This window comes from Antennarius striatus, chromosome 6 (genome assembly GCF_040054535.1).
Source record: "Antennarius striatus isolate MH-2024 chromosome 6, ASM4005453v1, whole genome shotgun sequence".
NCBI classification, from domain to species: Eukaryota; Metazoa; Chordata; class Actinopteri; order Lophiiformes; family Antennariidae; genus Antennarius; species Antennarius striatus.
Genome location: NC_090781.1, coordinates 5,690,999 through 5,715,432, shown reverse-complemented (window position 1 = coordinate 5,715,432; position 24,434 = coordinate 5,690,999). Strand labels below are relative to the sequence as shown.

Here is a 24,434-nt window from a genome sequence, read left to right as displayed (position 1 = left end):
TCGGGCCTATTTATCGCATACCAGGGATCATGGATCAGTTTGGGTACATCAAAATACTTGAAGAGGTCATGTTGCCTTATGCTGAAGAGGAAATGCCCTTGAAATGGGTGTTTCAACAAGACGACGACCCCAAACACACCAGTAAGCAAGCAGCTTTTTGGTTCAAGACTAACAAAATTAAAGTCATGGAGTGGCCAGCCCAATCCTCGGACCTTAATCCGATAGAAAACTTGTGGGGTGACATTAAAAATGCTGTTTCTGAGGCAAAACCAAGAAATGCAGAGAAATTATGGAACGTTGTCAAATCATCCGGGCTGGAATACCTGTTCACAGATGCCAGAAATTGGTCGACTCCATGCAACATAGATGTGAAGCGGTTCTCAGAAACAGTGGTTATACAACTAAATATTAGTTTAGTGATTCATAGGAATGCTGAATCCTGGATATTTTTCAGTTTATACAGTAAATATTTGAGTTTGTAAAGTAAAATGCAGATACTGCTATTTTTTTGAACAACCCAATGTTGATTGTTCTTCATTTTCTGTAAATTAAAGAATTTCTGCTTTTTTCTTCATGTTTTGATTTAGCATATAATCTGCAGTGTTCCCAATGCATGGAAATAAAAACCATTACAAGGATTTTGGGCTTTACTCAATTTTTTAAACAGACTGCTATTATTTTGAACACAACTGTATATACTAGCAAACCTTGGTTTTTGCATGCATTAGACATCAAACAAATCGGAATTCAACCAAAAAATTCAGAATTTTTGTCAGAAGTCATCCAATGATTCAAGATTGGCGGTTCGATTCCCGCTCCTGCCGAGTCATCTGTCGTTGTGTCCTTGGGAAAGACATTTTACCATCCTTGCCTCCAGTGAGGCACTCACTGGTGTGTGAATGTGTGTGACTGTTCCGCTGGTGGTCGGAGGGGCCATAGGCGCAGACTGGCATCCACACCTCCGTCAGTCTGCCCCAGGGCAGCTGTGGCTACACACAGTCTACCATCACCAAGTATGAATGAGGAGTGAATGAATAATGGATCCAATGTAAAGCATCTTTGAGTGTCCAGAAAAGCACTATATAAATCTAATCTATCATTATTATTATTTCTCGCCGCCAAGTGCGAGAAAATGTGAGAAAAGTCGAGAGAAGACGTGACGGTGATGTGCTTTTTATTTTAGTTTACTGTATTCAATAATTTTTCACTTAATTTGCATTCCATTGCCTATGGTACGAGTTACGGTACCGTAAACGTCTGTCCAAAAGACGACGGTACCTTAGGCTAACTTGATTAGATCTGGGGTTTTTTCTTTGTTTCGCGTGTTTCCTTCTTTGTTTTACATTTCTTTGATGTGTTTCATTACTATACAATTTGATATATAAATGAAATTATGAAATAACATATTATGTTGAAAAAAGGTAGTTTTCTAGCGTCTTGGAACGGATTAAGACTATTTACATTATTTGTAATGGGAAAAATGTATTTGGAATTCGAACAAATTGGTATTCAAACAGCCTTCCGGAACGAAATTTGTTCGGAAACCGAGGTTTGGCTGTATATATATTATATACATACTGTATATACACACACACACACACACACACATATATATATTATATATATATATATATATATATATATATATATATATATATATATATACACATATATGTATATATAACACACGTGGACAAAATTGTTGGTACCCCTCTGTTAATGAAAGAAAAACCCACAATGGTCACCAAAATCACTTGAAAGTAACCAATTAACATTGGATAAAAATTTATTGAAAAATAAATCAAAATCAGACATGACTTTGGAATTATTGTTTGACAGATTAAAAAAAAACTAAAACTAATGCAACAGGCCTTGACAAAAATGATGGTACCCATAACTTAATATTTTGTTGCACAACCTTTTAAGGAAATCACTACAATTAAACAATTTCTGTAGCTGTCAATGAGACCTCTGCACCTCTCAGCAGGTATTTTTGCCCACTCTTTGTGAACACACTCCTCCAGTTGTCTCAGGTCTGAAGAGTGTCTTCTCCAGATGGCATGTTTCGGCTCTTTCCACAGATGTTCAATAGAATTTAGATCTGGGCTCATAGAGGGCCACTTCAGAATAGTCCAGTGCTTTTCTCCAAGTCATTCTTGCGTATTTTTGGCAGTGAATTTGGGGTTGTTATCCTGTTGGAAGACCTATGATCTGCGACTGAGAACAAGCTTTCTGACACTAGGCAGCACATTTCTCTCCAGAATGCCTTGATAATCTTGAGATTTCATTGTACCTTGCAGAGATTCAAGACACCCTGTGCCAGATGCAGCAAAGCAGCCCCAGAACATAGCCAAACCTCCTCCATGTTTCATTGTAGGGCCAGTGTTCTTTTCTTCATATAGTTGATTTTGCCATAGTTGATGTGCCTTACCAAAAAGCTCCAGTTTTGTTTCGTCTGTCCAAAGAACATTCTCCCAGAAGCTTTGTGGCTTGTCAACATGCATTTTCGCAAATTCCAGTCTCGCTTTTTTATGATTTGTCAGACAGTGGTGTCCTCCTTGATCGTTTCCCATGGAGTCCACTTTGACTCAAACAACGACAAATAGTGCGATCCGACACTGATGTACCTTGGCCTTGGAGTTCATCTTTAATTTCCTTGGAGGTTGTTCTGGGCTCTTTAGATACCTTTTGTACTATCCATCTCTTCAATTTATCGTCAATTTTCCTCTTGCGACCACGTTCAGGAAGGTTGGCTACAGTCCCGTGGATCTTAAACTTTTGAATAATATGTGCCACTGTTGTCACAGGGACATCAAGCTGCTTACAGCTGTCTTACAGTCTTTATCATGCTAGTCTATCATTTTCTTTCTAAGCTCCTGAGACAACTCTCTCCTTTGTTTTCTGCTGTCCATGTTCAGTGCTGTACACACCATGTCACCAAACAGCACAGTGACTATTTGTCAGCCTTTAAATAGGCAGACTGACTACTTATGAGATTCAACACACCTGTGATACCAATTACAGGACACACCTGAGTTACTCTGGTCAATTTTTTTTACAGAGGTACCATCATTTTTGTCCAGGCGTGTTTCAGTATTTATTTATTTTTTAATTATGTTGAACGACAATTAAAAAGCAGGCCTTTGAACCACAATTTTTTTCCAGCGGTTTGTTCCGAACAGAAACAGAATTATAACGTTTCCAGTTTTGTGTTCCACCCATAAACTGACGTTCCTGAACCGATTACAACCAAAAAAAGTAAGTGCCTGAACCAGTTAATAGCGTTCCTTTTAAATATAAATATGTTGGTGCCATATTTTGCGCACCATAAGACGTGCTTAAAAGCCTTAGAATTTTTCAAAAATCAACGCTGCGCCTTTTTAACAGTAAGTTTCTTATGTGTACACTGAGTTCCAAAATCTGTAAAAATGTTTTTGTGTGATTTTAGTCAGCGCTCCGCCAGCTCGGCCATTGTTCGCTGACATAGGACGTAATACATCACTACATACGCCAGCAGCAATACACCAATTAGAGAACATGACACGAGGCTACGTCCGGCACACCTCCGGTAGGTACCGGTGTACAGTGTCTGCTGGTACTGTACCGCAGGTATGCTGCATAACCGCGTTTGTTTGGCTAAAGACCCCCGAAAATGGCGTCAGCGAAGAGACACGCTTACGATGAAACATGTAAACTCAGTTCCGTGGTTGTTCTGGTTCACGTAAAGAGACCGGGTGGCTTTTTTCACGCTTCGCCATCTCTCTTGATCTGTGACTCCATGCATGCCCACACCACCGCTTCTGTCAAAAACCACGTCAAGCAGCTGAATTCGGTGCTTGCCATCATCCTGGGAGGATTAACGAAAGAACTCCAACCGCTGGACATTGGTGTAAACAGAGCATTTAAAGTTAGGCTGCCTGCGTCGTGGGGCGATGGATGAGAGACGTGAACACACGTTTACCAGGACTGGAGGCAGTGCCGAGCGAGTTACACCCCCACAATATGTGCGTCTTTCCTCACAATTTATTGATGGGCAGTTCTACCTTATTTTATTAATCGTACATTTTGCCTCCACAGCCCGTTGTTACAGCCGAAAATATTGGCGACTAAGTCAGCCTTTATTTTTGGGATCACACTAAGTAATTCATGACACATACATCAAACAAAGAATTTATATAACTAAAGGGTTATAGGTATGATAATAATTGAAACTTTATTATATTGAAAAATGAGTAACCTTGTATGTAACAGATATGTAATTCTATTTGGATCATGGGGAAAAATACAATGTAGCCACAAGAGGACACAAGCCAGTGTCTTATTGTGCCGGTCCCAAGCCAGGATAAATACAGAGGGTTGCGTCAGTATGGGAATCCAGCGTAAAACGTTTGCCAAATTAAAACATGTAAATCAAACCTATGACTTCCATACCGGATCAGTCGATGCCCGGGTTAACAACGACCACCATCGGTGCTGTTGACCTACTGGGTGCTGGTGGAAATTGCACTACTGTTGGTCGAAGAAGAAGAGGAGGAAAGTGTGTTCGCACGAAGAGAGAGAAGAGGAAAGCCAAGAGTATAGGACTGAGAGTAGGGACGTTGAATGTTGGAACTATGACGGGAGAAGGTAGAGAGTTGGTTGACATGATGCAGAGAAGGAAGGTAGACATACTGTGTGTCCAGGAGACCAGGTGGAAAGGTGGCAGGACTAGAAGTTTAGGAGCAGGGTTCAAGTTGTTCTATCATGGTGTAGATAGGAAGAGAAATGGAGTAGGAGTTATCTTGAAGGAGGAGGAATGTCCTGGAGGTAAAAAGAGTGTCAGAGTGATGAGTCTGAAGCTAGAAATCGAAGGTGTGATGTTCAAAGTTTTTAGTGGGTATGCTCCACAGGTAAGATGTGAGCTGGAGGAGAAGGATAAATTCTGTCTGGACTTTGATGAAGTGATGCAGAGCATACCTAGAAGTGAGAGAGTTGTCACTGGTGCAGACTTCAATGGACATGTTGGTGCAGGAAACAGAGGGGATGAGGAGGTGATGGGCAGGTTTGGTATCCAGGAGAGGAACGCAGAAGTACAGATGGTGGTTGACTTTGCAAAAAGAATGGAAATGGCTATAGTGAATACTTGATTCCAGAAGAGGCAGGAACATGGGGTGACCTATAAAAGTGGTGGTAGGAGCACACAGGTAGACTACATTTTATTTAGATGGTGTAATCTGAAGGAGATCAGTGACTGAAAAATAGTGGTAGGTGAGAGTGTCGCCAAACAGCATAGGATGGTGGTGTGTGGGATGACTCTGGTGGTGACGAAGATGAAGAGGGCAAAGGCAGAGCAGAAGACATAATGGTGGAAGCTGAAAAAGGAAGAGTGTTGCATGACTTTTAGGAGGGAGTTAAGACAGGCTCTTGGTGGTCAGGAGGTGCTCCCAGATGACTGGACAACTAGGGCTAACGTGATCAGTGAGACAGGTAGGAGAGTACTTGGTGTTTCACTGGAAGGAAAGTACATAAGGAGACTTGCATACAGACTTGTATACAGAGAAATAGGTTAGCTAAGAAGAAGTCGGATACTGAGAGGACTGAGGAGAGTAGACAGGAGTACAGGGAGATGCAGCGTAAGGTGAAGGTAGAGGTAGAAAGGCCAAACAAGGAGCTTATGATGACTTGTATGCTAGGTTGGACAGTAAAGAGGGAGAGACTGATCTATACAGGTTGGCAAGACGGAGAGACAGAGATGGGAAGGACGTGCAGCAGGTCAGGGTGATTAAGGATAGGGATGGAAGTGTATTGACAGGTGCCAGTAGTGTGATGGGAAGATGGAAATAGTACTTTGAAGAGTTGATGAATTGGAAAACGAGATAGAACAAAGACTAGAAGAGGTGACTGTTGTGGACCAGGAAGTAGCGAAGATTAGTCAGGATGACGTGAGGAGGGCATTGAAGAGGATGAAGAGTGGAAAGGCAGTTGGTCCTGATGATATACCTGTAGAGGTTTGGAAGTGTCTAGGAGAGGTAGCAGTAGAGTTTCTGACTGGGTTGTTCAACAGGATCTTAAATAGTGAGAAGATGTCTGAGGAATGGAGGAGAAGTGTGCTGGTGCCCATTTTTAAGAACAAGGGAGGCGTGCAGAGCTGTGGCAACTACAGAGGAATAAAGCTGATGAGCCATACAATGACGTTATGGGAAAGAGTAGTGGAAGCTAGACTGAGGGCAGAAGTGAGCATTTGTGAGCAGCGGTATGGTTTCATGCCAAAATGAGTACTACAGATGCAGTATTTTCTTTGAGGATGTTGATAGAGAAGTACAGAAAGGCCCACCAGACCTGCATTGTGTTTTTGTAGATCTGGAGAAAGCTTATGATAGGGTGCCCAGAGAGGAACTGGGGTATTGTATGAGGAACTTTGGAGTGGCAGTATGTTCGAGCGGTGCAGGACATGTATGAGGACTGTAAGACAGTGGTGAGGTGTGCTGTAGGTTTGACAGAGGAGTTCAATATGGAGGTGGGACTGCATTAGGGATGAGCTCTGAGCCCCTTCTTGTTCGCTATGGTGATGGACAGGCTGACAGACGAGGTCAGACAGGAATCTCCATGGACTATGATGTTTGCAGATGACATTGTGATCTGCAGTGAGAGCAGGGAACAGGTGGAGGAGAAGCTAGTGAGGTGCAAGTTTGTCCTGGAAAGGAGAAGAATGAAGGTTAGCTGCAGTAAGACAGAGTACATGTGTGTGAATGAGAGGGACCCAAGCAAATGAGTGAGGTTACAGGGAGAAGAGATCAAGAAGGTGGAGGATTTTAAGTACTTAGGGTCAACAGTCCAGAGCAATGAAGAGTGTGGAAAAGAGGTGAAGAAGCTTGTACAGGCAGGATGGAACGGGTGGAGGAAAGTGTCAGGTGTTTGTATGTGATAGAAGAGTTTCAGCTAAAATGAAAGGAAAGGTGTACAAAACTGTGGTGAGACCAGCGATGTTGTTTGGTCTAGAGACAGTTTCACTGAGGAAAAGACAGGAGACAGAGCTGGAGGTAGCAGAGATGAAGATGCTGAGGTTCTCTTTAGGTGTGACCAGGATGGATAGGATCAGGAATGAGTGCATCAGAGGGACAGCACATGTTAGAGGTTTTGGAGATAACGTCAGAGAGGCCAGACTGAGATTGTTTGGACATGTCCAGAGGAGAGATAGTGAATATATTGGTAGAATGATGGATAGGATCAGGAATGAGTACATCAGAGGGACAGCACATGTTAGAGGTTTTGGAGATAACGTCAGAGAGGCCAGACTGAGATTGTTTGGACATGTCCAGAGGAGAGATGGTGAATATATTGGTAGAATGATGGATAGGATCAGGAATGAGTACATCAGAGGGGCAGCACATGTTAGAGGTTTTGGAGATAAAGTCAGAGAGGCCAGACTGAGATTGTTTGGACATGTCCAGAGGAGAGATAGTGAATATATTGGTAGAAGGATTCTGAGTTTTGAACTGTCAGGTAGGAGGCCAGAGGAAGACCAACTAGGTTTATGGATGTAGTGAAAGAGGACATGAAGGTAGTTGGTGTGAGACAAGAGGATGCAGAAGACAGGGTCAGATGGAGGCAATTGATTCGCTGTGGCGACCCCTGAAGGGAAAAACCGAAAAGAAAAAAAGAAGAAGATCATACGAAAAAATGTGATTTCTCAGTAAAATGCTGATAGTAAAAAAAATATTGCTTTCATTTATTTTGTTTTTTTTAATTCTTTTCACATTTTGAAAAGAATCAGAGAGAACAGTGACTAAGATTGGCACATAAAGTGGAAAACTGGATTGGATAAAGAACCAACTCTTTTTAAGGGAGACAGACCCATCATTTCGTAATGTCAAAAAAATTGTTTAAATTATTTTGAGAAAAGAAGTTGTTACATAATTATCACAGATCAGATTAGTTAGTCTTGTACACCAAGGATACTTGGCAAACAAGAATAAAACATAAGAAGAAATTTAAATATTATAGCCCGCACAAGAAAAACTTGCAAGATTCAACAGCAATTAATTCTGACCCAAAGTAAGCATGAAATGAATCCATTAAAATCTTAATCATGATACTCGTGGTGTTCTGGTGTCCACAACAAAAATTCTAATTCCATTGGAATAATCATGGATACAAATACTTAACATCAATTCAAATAACTTAAGGCTAATACAAAACTTTTTTGAGAACTTTCAAAACAGAATTGACTGGATAGAAGGTCCTCACTTGTACTAACAATAATTTGCAATCACTAGCAGTAGAGATTCAACTTGAAAAATAAATGGTTGTTTAAATTTATATGATGAAATTAAAAGTATCAGGCTTAAACACAATACAGTCGTTTGCACAACAGGGAAGGAGAGCCTCATTTAGAAAAATATTACTGAGCAGGTCAACTTACGTACGTTTAAGGTTGATTGGTTAACCCGGAAAAGATAGGGTGTGGATAGGGATGGAAATTTCACGTGCGCATCAATAGGATGAAAGTGTGCCCACTTTCTCAATAAATGAAAGTGGGCACACTTTCATTTATTGAGAAATATAAAAAAAATAGCAGTCAGTGGGTAAAAACCACTTTAAAAAAAAGAAATTACTCCAGCTTGGATATTATTCAAAAAACAGAATGGGACGTCATGCACACCGCCATCTTAAATAAAAGTTCATATGCTAACAACTAAAAGGACTAATACAAAAAAGATAATTTCATACATATACAACACTGTAAGCATAATCAATTAACGGGTTTGGATGTCAAAGGGAAAATCATCATCTCAAGTCAAGGTTGGACTTTTAGACCCCAGCTTGAATCAGCATATAGCAAGACTTCTTTTGATGGAGGGGCTGTCATTAGCAGGTAAGCAGTTCGATTAATGATAGATAAAACTGCATCTTGGCTAAGTGTATCACCAGTATGGTGAGGACAACTATTAATACAACTTGTCTATACTGTAATTGGAAATAAAAGAGCAGAGCCATTGTCCAACTTCTGTATTTTGGTGCCCTGGACTTAGGTTCTCCAGAGATCAGGGAGTATTATCTAACAAAAGCCATGCTATTACAGCACCTGTGGCAATACTGTGGCAATATATTAAAAATAATTCTGCGTTATCTTTGTTGTGGACCCTTCTTTAAGTTTGCATTCAACATAATACTTTATCTTAAAGAAATCTATAGAACTCAATGCATATGCAACATTCATTCATCTTCCTACCCACTTCATCCGCTTGCGCGGGTCAAGGTGTGCTGGAGCCTATCCCAGCTGGTATGGGGTGTGAGGCGGGGGCAAACTCCGGGCGCGACGCCAGTGCACCGCGGAGCTTGCATATGGAACATCAAAAGAATATTTATTTTTTTCTGTAAAAAATTATGCTTGGGCGGTGGATATATTCTGGGACTGACAAAAATTATCAAGATATTGAAAGATATAAAAAATGAACATGGTTTAGATCAGGGTGTCAAACTCATTTTGACTGAGGGCCACATCAGTATCACGGCTGCCCTCAAAGTGCCAGATGTAACTTAAAAATGTAACTAAATGTAACTCAAACTAATGTAAAATAAATGTAACTACTGCTTAACGTCAAATAACTGAATTTATTACTTATTCAAGTTTAAAAAAATTACAGTCGAACAGAAAAAATGTTTGATTGATGCTCTGTTATAAAATAAATACTTTTAATTTGTCAGGTTATCAAACCACCATAACTCCATCAATCAAGGATCAAACTATCCAACTGTATAAATAAAAATTACATCAAACACAAGTTAGGACATTAACTTTGTTCAAAACATTTTAGTCACAGTTGCAATGGGCTTAATTACTGAATTGTGGGAAATGCAGTTTTGGTCTAAGCACGCTTTTGTACTATTTATTTTTAGACACTCTGACCTTTTATGCTCATGCAGGCCACATAAAATGATGTGGCGGGCCTTACCTGGCCCCTGTACCTTGAGTTTGACACATGTGGGTGGTTTAGATACACAAATGCTACTTGAGGATTTTTTTTATTTATTTATACATATGATAGCATAAAGAGCATAAGCATAATACCAACTGGTATTAAAGACAATTATCAAACATTCATTTTAAGGGTTCTTCTGGTACTTGCTAAGAAAATGATCCCAGTTTTCAGGCTAAGCCAGTAACCCCTACAGTATGGAGAGGGGAAGAAATTAAAATTTATTAGACATGGAAAGCATAATCACATGCTCATCATTATGACTCATGACAAAATGGCTCCCAATTAATTCTTCCTTAATGATAGTGTACTGACACGTGTCTAAATACTCTATATTCTAATGATATGTACACATATATTTGTTTGTAGATAAAGTACAGTAACACATTCAATTTAGGACCTACACCAGTAAATGCATTATTCAAACTTAAGCAAGTGCAATCAGCCACATGTGCACAAAAATGTCCCTCAACACAATGCTTGACCACAACATAGAAGCTCATTGATAATGTTTTGTTTTCTATGTTGCAAAATGGTGGTGGCGTACAAGAGAAATGAATAACTGCATCTCAGCTCTTTGATTGAACTTGGACGTGAATAGTTATTATGGTTACACTCATAAGCTGAATTATTGATTCATCAAGTCTATCAACAGAGAATCATTTCTGTACTAACAACTGAGACAGTTTGCAAACCTACAGGCTGTCTCAGATTGGATCACTAAAAATAAATACAAATAAAATAAGCTGCAGTGTTTTCTGGGGACCTGTTAGTTATTAGTCTGGCTTACTGGAAATATGTCGTTCTGCAAATCGAAAATTTACCAGTCAATGTCAGATAGTCCATTTTTTGCAGGAATGAGAAAAGGCAGTATTAGTCGTAATAGTTTAATGACTAAAGAACTGGATCTTTGGAGAGCATCTGATATACTATTGTTAGTTTTTGCCCCATACCAGTTAAAATAAGTCAAATTAACTTCACGTGTGCATCAATAGGATGAAGAAAGTATTAGTGTATAGGCCACTTACTCACCAGTGCGGGTGTTGATGGTGAAAAAGTTTTGTGTGTTTCCACTAACAATGTTGTAATTGATCTTATCAGCAGTGGATGGAGTTACTGCATCAGGGTCCTGGGCCTGTATTTGTATAACAGAAACATCCCGTGGAGAATTCTCAGGCACTGAGGGTTGATAGAGTGGTTCTGAAGTCAGTGGTGCGTTGTCGTTAACATCCTCCACCTGGATGAACACTTCAATAGTGGTGAACTGGGGAACTACACCATGATCAGTGGCATACACCGTTAGCCAAAATGAGTCCTTGGTTTCACGGTCCAACATATCAGTGGTGTAGATCATCCCTGGTGGAAGAAGAAACAAGAAGTCATGAATTTTCTGCCCATTAATTTTGTTTAAATTGCTTATATTAATTAATGAGTAATGAGCAAAGTAAAGGTCACTACTGAATACAGTGATGCTATAGAAAGTAATGTCAAAAATACTGTCGGAGCCATGAAAGAATTTATAGGTATTTTGTATTATGAGATGATATGATGGTTTAAATATTTCATTTACTGTTGTTTGTGATGTTCTTTTTTGTGATCTTATTGAGGGAATAAGTGGGTCAAATAGATGTGGGCGTGAACGTTAGTATAGGTTAGATGGGGCATCTTCTCACCTGTGTGGATGAGAGAGTGAGCAAAGTTGCCGTATTTTTGTTGACCGCCGCAAAACGCAAAACACGCAACACATCACACAATGTTTTTTATCGCTACGACTTTGTGATTACTTATATGAGTTTGTGAACAGTTTTTATGAGTTGATTATTCTTTTTTCGTTAAAGGATTAAACATATTTTTTTGTATCGTGGTGATTTTTGCCTGGAAGCGCGTCTGACAAAGGAAGGCCCCATCGTCAGCCTCTCAGCGACTTATTGGTTTTGAAGTCGCTACAAATACTATTACTGAAAGAGCACAATTTGTTCGGTTTGTAGGTATAGAGAGAGAGAGAGAGAGAGAGAGAGAGAGAGAGAGAGAGAGAGAGAGAGAGAGAGAGAGAGAGAGAGTGAGAGTGTGTGTGTGTGAAAAGCCGTTTTGAGCATATTCCTGATATACAATTATTTTATTTGGAATATTGACTTCTTCAAGAGGGCGGCACGGCACGGTGGCACAGTGGGTATAGCGTTGTCGCCACACAGCAGGGCGGGTCCGGGTTCGAGTCCAGCTCTGCATGAAGTTTGCTTATTCCCCTTGTGTCTGCGTGGGTTCTCTCAGAGTTCTCCGGCTTCCTCCCACCTCCAAAAACATGTGTTAAGGTTAACTGGCCGTTCCAAATTGCCCGTTGGTGTGAGTTTGAGCACGCGTGGTTGTCTGTCTCTGTGTGATGTCATGCCCGGAGTTTCCTCCGCCTCACACCCTAAGCGAGCCGGGATGGAATCCAGCTCCCCGTGAGCCACGACGGCGGATAAAGCGGTGTAGGAAAATGGATGGATGGACGGACTTCTTCAAGCTTAGCAAAAGTTCAAGTTCAAACTTTAAATATGCCTTCAGTGTCTCTCTGCCATCATCCAGCAGTCATCATCGTATGGAAAGAACAGCAAACATGTCAGATTGAAAATCTGATTCTCTTCTAAAAAAGCAGTAAGCTCAGAAAAACAGTGCACACATTTCAAATAATATGGAAAAAGAAATGTATGGCTTTTGATTATATTGATTCTCAGCTTCACACATTCAAAACATGCCTCAGACACAAAGCCCCCAACCTAACAGAGAAATGACAGAGAAAGTAATACATGGAAAAATGGATGGATTGAGATCAAATCATCCTATTGATTCTTTGGCTCCAAACATTCAATCGTGCACTATAGTCTATTGAGGTTTCACACTCATTGGTCTTTGCATGATGAGCCCTACAATCCTCCTTCTCTCTCTCTCTCTCTCTCTCTCTCTCTCTCTCTCTCTCTCTCTCTCTCTCTCTCTCTCTCTCTCTCTCTCTCTCTCTCTCTCTCTCTCCATCAATCCATCAATCTGCTAAATTTTATTCAGCCATCTCAACAGCAAAAAACTTGGTCCACTTTGCTTCATGACCAAGAGCAATGGTTGCAAGCATAATTTCAAACACATGCCAGTTTGCAACTTCCTGGAAAAGTTTTCCACAGCTGCACAGTTCTACCCATCATTTCTGTCTATTTGTAGGTTCCCAGTCATCCAGCTTGATTTAAGAAGACAAAAAAAACAAAAAAACTGGACTTGCTTAGGTTTAGTAGATGATAACATTTCACCTCGCATCCGAGACGCTTCTTCAGTTCTGACTAGTAGAGAGTCCAGATACTATACTGCGGTTGAAGCAGAAAACAAAAAAAAGATATAAGTCTTATGAAGTGGAAGCCATTGTAGTCCACATCAACACGGTTAATTACAACATCAAGTTCATCCGGGAAGATGTTACATACAACTTCTTTCCTTTCTTGGACTGTGCAGTACATCTTGAAATGGATGGGAATCTCAACATCGAGGTGTACAGAAAACCCATCCACACTTAAGAGTAACTTCTTTTTGAATCCCACCATTCACTGCAGCACAAGTCAGTGGTCCCTTGAACCACTGGGGCCAAAACATTCCCACCAGAACAGAAGAAAAGGTCAAGGAGCAAATATACATTCAGAATGCTCTGAGTGTTGTCTGTGTGTGGGTGTGGGTGTTTTCACTATGACGCTGATAATACAGGTAGAGAAACACATAGGCAGGCTACAGAGCTAACTAGTTTGCCAAACGCTAGCTGACTTCAATAGTTTATGAGGAACTTTAAGTGTCTAGCTCTCAACCAGGACGTTGCCGCCACCAGCAGACATCAAGAACACCTCCGAGACAGCTGAGAAAGCTCTGAGAAATCCTTGAGAAGTCTCTGGATCCGGAAAGGAGAACCATGGGGTCAAGTGAATGCCACCTGAACACAAGGCGAGGCTTGATCCACTGCGGCTGGGTCGCCTGGGTGAGGGTGTATAATGTTGCAAGACCCAAAACACCATATGAACCGAGTATACATTACTTATGATGTGTTCAGGGTTGCATCAGATGATGTAGTTAAGAACAGACCTTTTTTGGTCATGATTACATAATAAATAATTTCGATGGTGTGGTCTTATTCACTGCAAAAAGAATGTACTCTAAGCACAGAAGACAGATAAAATGGCATTTTAATCCTCTCAACAGTGTGGACAAAAATACTAATTAAAAGCAATGTCTAGCTGTAGTTGTCCAGCTGCAAGGATGTGTGGTTCATGTCCTAACAAGTGCATGGGTGTGAAGACACATTCAACACTGCTTGCAGTTTACACATCTCCACCAGTGAGAGCTGGTGGAGGTTGTGTGATCAACGAGTGTAGAAGGATAACCCAAAACTGTTTGGACCATGATTTGCTTAATATTAATTGTTCGCTTCAGACAGGTGTATTCCCATCCTCTTTCAAAACTGCAATAGTTAAACCCACTCTGAAGAGAAACAATTTAGATCCATCAGTCCTCAGTAATTACAGACCTGTATCTAATCTGCCATTTTTAAGTAAGATTTTAGAAAAGCTTGTTTTTAATCAGCTAAATGATTTTTTAAACTCTCGTAATATTTTTGAAGAATATCAATCTGGTTTTCAGGCCAAACATAGTACAGAGACGGCATTAACAAAAGTTGTCAATGATTTAAGGTGCAATATGGACACAAAGAAACTTTCTGTTCTTGTCTTGCTTGACCTCAGTGCAGCATTCGACACAGTTGACCACGCAATTCTCCTGGACAGACTTTATGCCCTGATTGGCAATCCTGGTACGGTTTTAAATTGATTTAAGTCATATCTTACTGGAAGATATTTTTTTATAAAAATGGATGAATATTCCTCTAAGAGCTATGAACTGAAGCTTTGTGTCCCCCAAGGCTCAAGTTTAGGTCCAACTCTTTTTAATCTTTATATGTTACCGCTGGGGGATGTCATCAGGAGGCATGGCATTGATTTTCATAGTTATGCTGATGACACACCGCTTTACATAGCTGTGTCCCCTGACGACACTGGGCCAATAGATACCCTTTTAAAATGCATTTTAGATATTAAGTGGATGGATGGCGGGTAACTTCTTATAGCTCAACCAGGACAAAACAGAAGTACTTGTCATCGGTCCTGAAGCACACAGAGAAAAACTTAATTTAAAACTCAAAGCCCTGGCTTGGTGTTATTTTAGATTCTAATTTGAATTTTAATGTTCATATCAAAAATACGGTTAAAAGTGGATTTTATCATCTAAAGAACATTGCCAGGGTAAGACCATTTTTATCTCGAACCAATATAGAGACACTAATGCTTGCTTTTATTACTTGTAAGATTGATTACTGCAACAGTCTTCTTTCTGGTCTCTCCAAAAAAAGCACTACTCCATTACAACATCTACAAAACTCAGCTGCACGAGTTCTGGCGAGGACCAGAAAGAGAGCACACATAACACCAATTTTAAAGTCTCTGCACTGGTTACCTGTACGCTTCAGAATCGATTTTAAGATCCTTTTAACGGTTTTTAAATCTCTTAATGGTCTTGGTCCTAATCATTTATCTGATTTGCTTTTAACATACACCCTCTAGATCTCTCAGGTCTTCAGGCACTGCTCTTTTAATTACTCCAAAAGTTTTAACCAAAACATATGGGGAGGCCTCCTTTTACCACTACAGCCCACGTTTGTGGAACAGCTTGCCTGAGGACCTGAGTAAAACAGAGTCTGTGGACATTTTCAAAAGCAAACTTAAAACCCACCTTTTTAACTTGGCTTTTAACTGAAAATGTATATCTTTTTATTTATTTTCTTTAAAAGAATACTTTTAACCTTTTAGTCTACCTTGTGTGTCTGTGTTGGGGATGAGGGGTGGATTTTTCCTGTGTAAACTGTTTTTATATTGTTTTTATGAAATGCAAAAGTCATCATCACGCAAGAGGCGTCTACTCAACGAACCAGATCAAGAATGAGATTCTGTCTCAGTTGATGTTGTATCCATCTGACAACTAGCGGTGGTGTCCCAAAGCACGTCTTGTATATCTGGGATTTTTGCTTGTATGTTGAACAAAAATATGGACAGAGCAACGGTTCAGACCTCAAAAAACTTTGTCAAGGCACTCGTATCTTCAGGTACTACTGAATATACAGTTATTTTCCTTGACTGATGTTCTAACAATCAAACAAAAATAAGATTACTTTCTGAAAGATAAAGACACAAAAGCTCATGTACATGCAATATTAGTTTAGGGAATATAGACAGGGTTCTAAGAGGTGTTTGAGACTTGTTGGCTGTACTGGAATTGCTAATAATCTATTAAAAGTCAGAAAGATTTAGAACATGTTAGAGACTCCAGATAATATTTCAAAATTAATTTTAATTTTGCCTACATTGATCCAAGGAACAAGGGAAATGTTTACAAGGCAAATGTTATGAGTATGGTATGAGTAAGAAAATTCATGAAGTTACCTGTCTCTTCATCAATGGCAAAACGGCCAAGCCCGCTCCCATCGTGAATGGAGTAATGGATTTCTCCATCCCTGCCAATGTCATCATCATTAGCAGTGACTTGTAATAGGGTAGTTCCAATTATGGCATTTTCTTTAACTAATCCTGTCAAGGCAAAGTAAGAAAAGTATGGAGCGTAGAGGTTTTCGTTTACATCCACAACCTCTACCTCCACAAAAGTGACAGAGAGAAGGGAAACCGGCTTTCCTTTGTCTTTGGCCTTCACAGTGAGGTTGTAGAACTGTTGGATCTCGTAATCCAGCTCTTTCATCAGTCGAACAGCCCCACTAGATCTGTCTACCTCAAACCATCCGTTGTAGTCATTGGCTAGAGAGTAGTGGACCTGGCCACCCAACCTCAAATCTGGGTCCTGGGTTTCTAACCAGGTGACAACAGTTCCTACGGGAAGATCCTCCAGAGCCCTGACCTTGTAAACACTGGGAATAAATAGTGGAGGACAGTCATTCACATCCTCCAAAATAACTTTCAAAGTGGTCACAGAATACTTTCGTCCTCCTTTCTCTGCCTTGTCCTGTGCCTCAATTTTTAGGTTAAAAGAAGAAACAAACTCCCGGTCTAGTTGGCCAGCAACATGAACTATTCCATTAGTGGAGTTGATACCAAACTGAGTGGTGCTGGTTAGAATTGAGTACACAATCTCCCCGTTGAGTCCAAGATCTATGTCAGTGGCATCAACTTGGATGATATCTGTACCTATGGCTATGTTTTCAGGTATGACAATTGTGTAACCTTTGTCTTGCAAAAACTGAGGTGCATTATCATTAGCATCCATTATGTAGACAGTGAGCAAACGCCAACAAGATTTCGGTGGCAGGCCGAGGTCATAAATAGTTATATTGAGTACATAGCAATCCATCATTTCTCTGTCCATAGGTAAAAAGACAGAGATAAGGCCTGTCTCCATGTTGATGTTAAAACAACTATCAGTGTTTCCATCTGAAATAGAGTACAGAATCTGACCGTTGAAACCTGTGTCACCGTCATAGGCATTTACCTTGAAAATACTTGAGCCAACCTCAAGGTCTTCATACACAACAACATCTGCAGGAAGATCTTTGTCAAACTGGGGTGTTTGCCGATTGGCAGAAAAAAGGTCAATGAAATCATCTTCTTTTTCAGGCTTGATGAATGTTTTAGACTTTTTAAGTAACTTTTCAGCTAACTTTTGGGTTACTCCTGTATCTTTACAGTTGAAAACTTTTGGGGCATACTTTCCTTGAGCAACTGAGATATTAATAAACATAGGATCAGAAATGTGTTCGCCATCTGTGGCAGTCACTTTGAGATTAAAGACATCATTCTTTGGAAAGGCTGTGGCAAGAGAATGTTGCAGTGAGAGGACCCCTGAATCTGGGTTAAGATTAAAATACCCCAATTCGTTTCCTGAAATTATTTTATATTTCACCAACTGTAACTCATCAATATCAATTGCAGACATTGTGGTAATCACTTCATTGATTGGGAAATCCCTGGAGATTACCCCCTCACATGCAATCTTCTCAAACAATGGCTGATTATCATTTGCATTTTCAAGGTTGATGGTTACATTGACTTCACTTTCTCGTCTATAAGGTGATCCCCAGTCAGATGCTCTGACAACAAACACAAAGCTCTCTGAGGAGGTTTCAAAGTCCAACTCTTTAGTAGTGCTGATCACACCAGAAAATTGATTGATTTGGAAGGGTAATGGTTTGAGACTATAAATGCTGTAGGTTATGTAACCATTTTCACCTATATCCTCATCCACTGCAGAAACTGTTAATACATTGGCCCCAACTGGCACACTTTCATTGACTGAAATTTCATAGGACAACTGATCAAATGTTGGGGTGTTGTCGTTAGCATCCTCAATAGTTATCCACACTTGAACACTGAGCTCGCTATCAACTTCATAAACCTCAAGGTTAAAGACATGTTGGGTTACCTGAGTGAACCAACGAGTGGTGAAGACTACACCTGTTAAGGTGTTAATTTGAAAAAAAGCAGAATCTGCTGAAGGAGTCAAAATATATTCTGCATCATCGGGCTCTGGCTTGATTTTAACTGCCGCCACAATAGTGCCTGGTGGCGAAATTTCATTCAGCCTAACATCGTACAGCTCCCACTCAAACTGAGCTTTCCCTGGCTGCCATTTGTAGTCCGTAATATGGACATTTTTGACATCAGAGAATTTGGGTGGGGCTCCTTTGTCTTTTGCTTGCAAAGTCAAGTTATAGCCATAAGGATAAATCTCCCAATTTATTGACTCAGATGATTTGATGACAAACTTGCCCTCCTCAGATTTTTCTACAAAAAAAATATCTAGGGGATCTCCATCCACAATGTTTAGTGATTCTATTTCTCCATTTAAGCCTTCATCTAGGTCCTCAACAGTGACTATAACATAAACAGAATATTTATCAAGCCACGATGAGCTGTGAGTAACTACAGTCATGACTGGAGCATGCTCATTTACACGCTCAACATGAACAAAAAGTTTGGCTGTGCTGCTAACCCCATTATTTCCATAAAGCTTCATGCCACGGTCCACAGCTGATATTTCTAAGTCAAACTGGCTCTGTCCATCAACATTCAGCTTTCCACTTAGAGAAACCACACCACTAATTGGGTGTACTGCAAACATTTCTGTTTTCTCCTTGAAAAAATAATAAAATTCCCCATTGGAACCAATATCTGCATCTGTGGCAGTAACTTGTGCTATACTAGTCCTGAGTGGGGTACTCTCAACGACAGTGACAGAGTAAGTTGTCGGTGAAAACAAGGGTCTCAGATCATTCATATCCAAGACGTGGATGATGACTTTAGTCCAGGCATCAAGAACAGCATCTCCTTTGACAGAGGCTTTAACTGTCAGGACATAGTTATCCTGAATTTCTCGGTTCAAGATGGCCGCGTTACCACCTTTGGTCCTTATGCGTAAAAAGCAGAAGTCACCCAGCATGTACTCCTCTGCTTTGAAAAAACCTTCATCGTCACCTGACATAATTCTGTAGCGGATCTCCCAGGAGTGCTGTTCCAAGTGGAAGCCCATTTTAACTTTACTATTGACATACGTTCGTGCTGCTGAGTTTTCATGAACTGTGGCATGGTAAACAGACTGAGTAAAGCTGAGGTGTGGTCCATCATGGAGGGGCCCAAGTTTGTTCTGGGAAAAGCAGTATGGTGGCTTAGACACCAGCAAGGAAAGCAGCAGGGCCAGGCCAAGGAGAGGGGTTTGCATGGCTCGCCGTTGGTCCATATTCACATCCAATTCATCATGTCATTGTGAACCTGAGACAGACAGAGAAATAAAAAAACATTAGTGATGGAGGACGAACACATAGCATTTCGAGAGACATTTGAGTAATAATTGACTATTAATAATGTGCCACTGTACAACTGAATAGTTGTAATTTAAACAATTTAAAAAATCAATTGATGCCCAAACAAATCCATGATAGGTAAACAAGAGTGACAGTTGTGAATAACGTAATTTCATGAGTAATAATCTTTAACAAAATGCGCTTAAACCTAGAAAAGTCTTAAAAGTCTGACATAATGTTGATTATAGGACATGTTCTAAGGGTGAACCTCAGTGTTTCATCTTTTGGTAATTTGTTGCAGGCACATCTACAGAGCAATAATCAGAGGGCTCACTAGTGGTACGTTTTAGAACAATGATACAACTTTTTAGAACACAACCAGCAACTTCAGCCAACAGTCATAACATGTGCTGCGCTGGATAAGTGAAAAGCATGAAGACAATAATACAAAGCTTCCATGTCCTCCCACAGGATGTCATGTTTCTGTTTGTTTTCATTTAGGGTGGCATGCTGTTGTGGAGGTATTGTTGAAACATGGTCCTGGATTTAAAATCCATAAGGGCCTGAGACATTTCCGTACAGTTAGCATATTCCTATAGGTTCCCTTCATCAACTCCTTGTGCCTTTTACTCTGACCCACATACATACATAAAAATTGAATTTGTAAGTCACTGTCTGGAACTGAGAATGTGAGCGTGAATAGCTCTTTACTTACTGGCCCTGTGATGATTTGGTAGCATTTTCAGGGTGCACTATCCCCATTTCCAAAACACTGCACAGGATAAGTGGTTACAGTAAATAGGTGGATGTTTTGAACTAGCAATCAAAATTAGAATTACAGTACCAAAATGTCCATGGAGTGTAGGCAGTCTGCAGTTTGTCACCACAAACAGTCACAAGAAATAGAGTTGATGCTATAACAGCTTATTCATTCTTATCAGTATGCAGAAATTTAATCTGGGGGCCGTTTTGGGGTCACTGGTGTAGTGTTTGCTCATGCAAAAGTACAGTGATACCTCTACTTACGAATGTCTCTACTTACGAAATTTTCTACTTACAAAATTTCTCAGCATGGAAAATATTACCTCTACTTAACAAAGAAATTTCGACTTCCGTAATGCAAAAACACAGTATCGGCTGATACTCGAATCTCCCACAGGTTCCTGAACGCAACATTCTCATAGCTGCTCTGCCACTGGCTATTACCTATTACGTATCTTCCTGGCATCCTATTGGCTAAGAGGGATGCCACTCCACCTCTGTGTAGAGCTATAAGGGTGCTTATGGAGTGTATTCGGCATTCAGCACTCGACCCGTGAAGTAATCTGATAGTTTTGCGCAAATATAATAACTTTGTCAGTACATATTCGCTATGGACCCCAAGAAAGTGACGGAGAAAAGAGGAAAAGAAAAGACGAAGTAAAGAGTTTTTTTGTCTGTACAAAGCAAGAGATCATAGAAAAGCATGAAAAAGGGATGCGTTTGGTTGATCTCGCAAAAGAATATGGCCGTAATGCATCTACAATCAACATGTTATTAAAACAAAGGAAGTTTAAGGAGTTTAACGCATTGCGTGGGTGGTTGGAGAAGTTCAAAAGGAGAACTGGAATTCACTCTGTTGTTCGGCATCGTGAGATAGGAGCGCATGAACCAAAGAGGGCAAAAAACAATGAGGACACCTGTTAAAAGGTAAATGACCGTCATTATTATTCTTTATCTTCGTTTTTTACGTTATGCACAACTCTCATTTATTGTGTAATAATCTAATCGTAACATGTATTTGTTACATGTTTTGATGCATTCTTATGCTTTATAAAACATTTATGTCGGAATATTTGTGGGCTTGGAAAGGATTAGGGCATTTACATGGAAAAGAGGTACCACTGTAATATGAAATGTTGTTGTCAAGTCTCATAGTCCACAGCTTGAAATAAAGCAAGACCTAGTGTCCTTCACAGATCCTCAGAGGCTTGTACAGTAATTTAAAGCCTGATAAAGCCAGAAAGCAAGAACAATGGGACTACAAGGGACACTCAATCTCCCAGGCAGCTGTTGCACTTGGGTAATAAATTCCTAAACCCAAACTATATGTGCTCATTTGGTACAAGCCACTAAAAACCACAGCGATCCCTTCTCCTCCCCTGTGGAGTCACCAAAGGGGGAGACACTGTCTTTTCTGTTCCTTTTCTCTGCCCTTTTTTTTCCTCTCTCCCTTCTTGACTTGTCTGCGTCATGTGTCCCAGCTACAACTCTACCACATGAGCACAGAGTACTTCACCATAGCATGAATACAAACACAAAATCCATGCCCCATGTAAGTTACATTAGTACTGCTGCCACACATGCATTTTTGCCAGCACCAGCAACTACATTGCTCGCAATGTCTGCCCAGGATCAGCTTAGCAACAGACTAACTCTTCACAGCAATTCAGCCCCATCAATATTGCCAGAGTCAAAAACATACCTTGCTTGCAACAACTGTCACAGACCAGAGTTGTTTAACAGCCACAACAGCACATGCCGTCAAACCCCGCAACTCAGAAAACCAAGTCAAAATGGAAGAATGAATCCTATCACCAGCTACCCCCAAATAAGAGGCTTTACATCTGGGTAGAGTAGAGAGAGTGATTTAACTGTTTGACTGATTATTGTGTTTTGTTAAAGCTAAAGATAACATTCATTACTGTTTACTCTTTCTGGTGTTATACACACACCAATCATTGTGTATATTTCCCTAGTTCCTCAATTCATGGTAGTCCACTATTTCATCCCCTCTTTCCTTTCCACATGCAGGAAATTCATGCAGAAGGACAATTTCCTACGTGTGGAAATTCATGCAGTTCCTCCTGGAGGACGACCTCCATCACAGAGTTCTCCCACCACCAGGCAGCACGACCTAGTCCTGTTCTCGAAGTTGTACTGCTTGTAAACGTTATGACCAACGCACTTATGCGGCTATGTGTGGACATATCCTGATTCAGATAGTGGTTCGGTTTGAGCTTTGACAACGTTACAAAAGCACAATCATTGTTCATACCCCAACCCCAACCACTCTCCCCTCACTGTACATGTTTACTGTATTTTCATTTTCGTCATGTCCAAATGATCATTTTCCATACTGCCTGGTTGTGTGTGTGTGTGTGTGTGTGTGTGTGTGTGTGTGTGTGTGTGTATATATATACAGCATACGTGTGCAAGCATTTAGAGGTAAACAAAAGTAATTTCCCTAAGGGAATTATTAATAGATTTATTTATTTGATTTTGATTTTTTTACACACACACACACACACACACACACACACACACACACACACACACACACACACACACACACACACACACACACACAGTGTAGTAATGCCATCACTAAAATATACAGTATATGTTTTGCATACTTCCTTATTTTGCCGACAGTGTTATTCACAGGCTTTCTGCAAAATGTCATTCACTTCAAACTTGCGCCAACTGATGTTTTAGCATACAGTAGATGTCGCACTAGAGCAAATGAAGCCTCATGAAGTTTCGAACCGCAGTGAACTGATTAGGATGAAAAGCTTCAATGCTTCATGGGGCTTCATCTGCCCATCACTGACTAAACATGGACTTCCCAGTTAACATAATTTTAGAGTGTCATAACTGTTCCAACTATGTTCATGTTTTTGAGCAGAAAGTCCAAACAGCAGGAACGACACAGAAAACGGTAACGATTTCAGAGTGAAACTAGCTGGTGAGTGCAAACAGTCTGCCTAGCTATGGTTTCCGTTTGGAATGGGACAATCGATGTAGTATCTAAATTGGTCCTCAGGCATCTGACAAAAATGGTCTTTAAGTAATTACATGTAGCTCTATCAATGTAGTCAGCCAACAGAACTATTCTCTAAAATTTCTTTTCCGCTTGCTCTTTTGACAGGTGGCTTTTCCTTTAATGTTAGCTTCTTTCCCAGTCTCACGATTAATTACCTTTCTTTCTCCAGTTAAACTGCTAAAATTCATCTACGACTTTGCAATACCCCGCAGCGCAATCCATGATTTACCAACACAAAGTCGTTAGGTCACCACGTTGATTTTTGACTACGTTGGTTGTGCTTGGTTTATAATACTAATACATTTGTTTCCATATGTTTGGTATGAAGTGATTTTATTGTTTTATTGTGGAATTTCCACGGGTTCCTGCTAGTACTGTTGAATGTAATAGTGTTGCTGTAACAGTATACTGAGGAATATCAATTGCAAATGACTACTCCTACTTTTAATAATGTGTTACTTTTAAAAGAAGTTATTTGCATTATTTTGCCTAATTATGGTTTGATAGGCAAGTTTGAAGGTCATTGTTATTTATTCCATTGCCAGGGTGGTGTCCCACATTTATTGTTAATATTAATAGTGGTAAACTGATAAATAAATGATTAATCGGTATAATTATTGGTCATTCTTTTAATAGCAACCAAATTTATTATACATTAGTCCAAAAAATGTGTGTACTGCGGCAGTAGCTCAGTCCAGAAAGTTTTAGGCTCAGGACCGAAGGATCGCCGGTTCAAGTCCGGAAAAAAATTCCGGATTGTGGGCTGGCTGTGGGAGGTGCAAGTTCACCTCCTGAGCACTGCCAAGGCAACCCT

General features: G+C 40.2%; 1 protein-coding gene across 1 annotated transcript in view; it reads right to left on the bottom strand.

The window, feature by feature from the left end:
* LOC137597162 (protocadherin Fat 3-like) overlaps positions 1 to 24,434 on the bottom strand; it is a 137,962-nt gene that overhangs the window by 74,952 nt on the left and 38,576 nt on the right. Inside the window, exons 2-3 of the mRNA XM_068318131.1 lie at positions 16,454 to 19,783; positions 10,992 to 11,315 (exon numbers count right to left, since the gene is read on the bottom strand). Coding sequence (XP_068174232.1) covers positions 10,992 to 11,315; positions 16,454 to 19,751 — 3,622 coding nt within the window. The 5' untranslated portion in view covers positions 19,752 to 19,783. The remainder of the gene's footprint in view (positions 1 to 10,991; positions 11,316 to 16,453; positions 19,784 to 24,434) is intronic.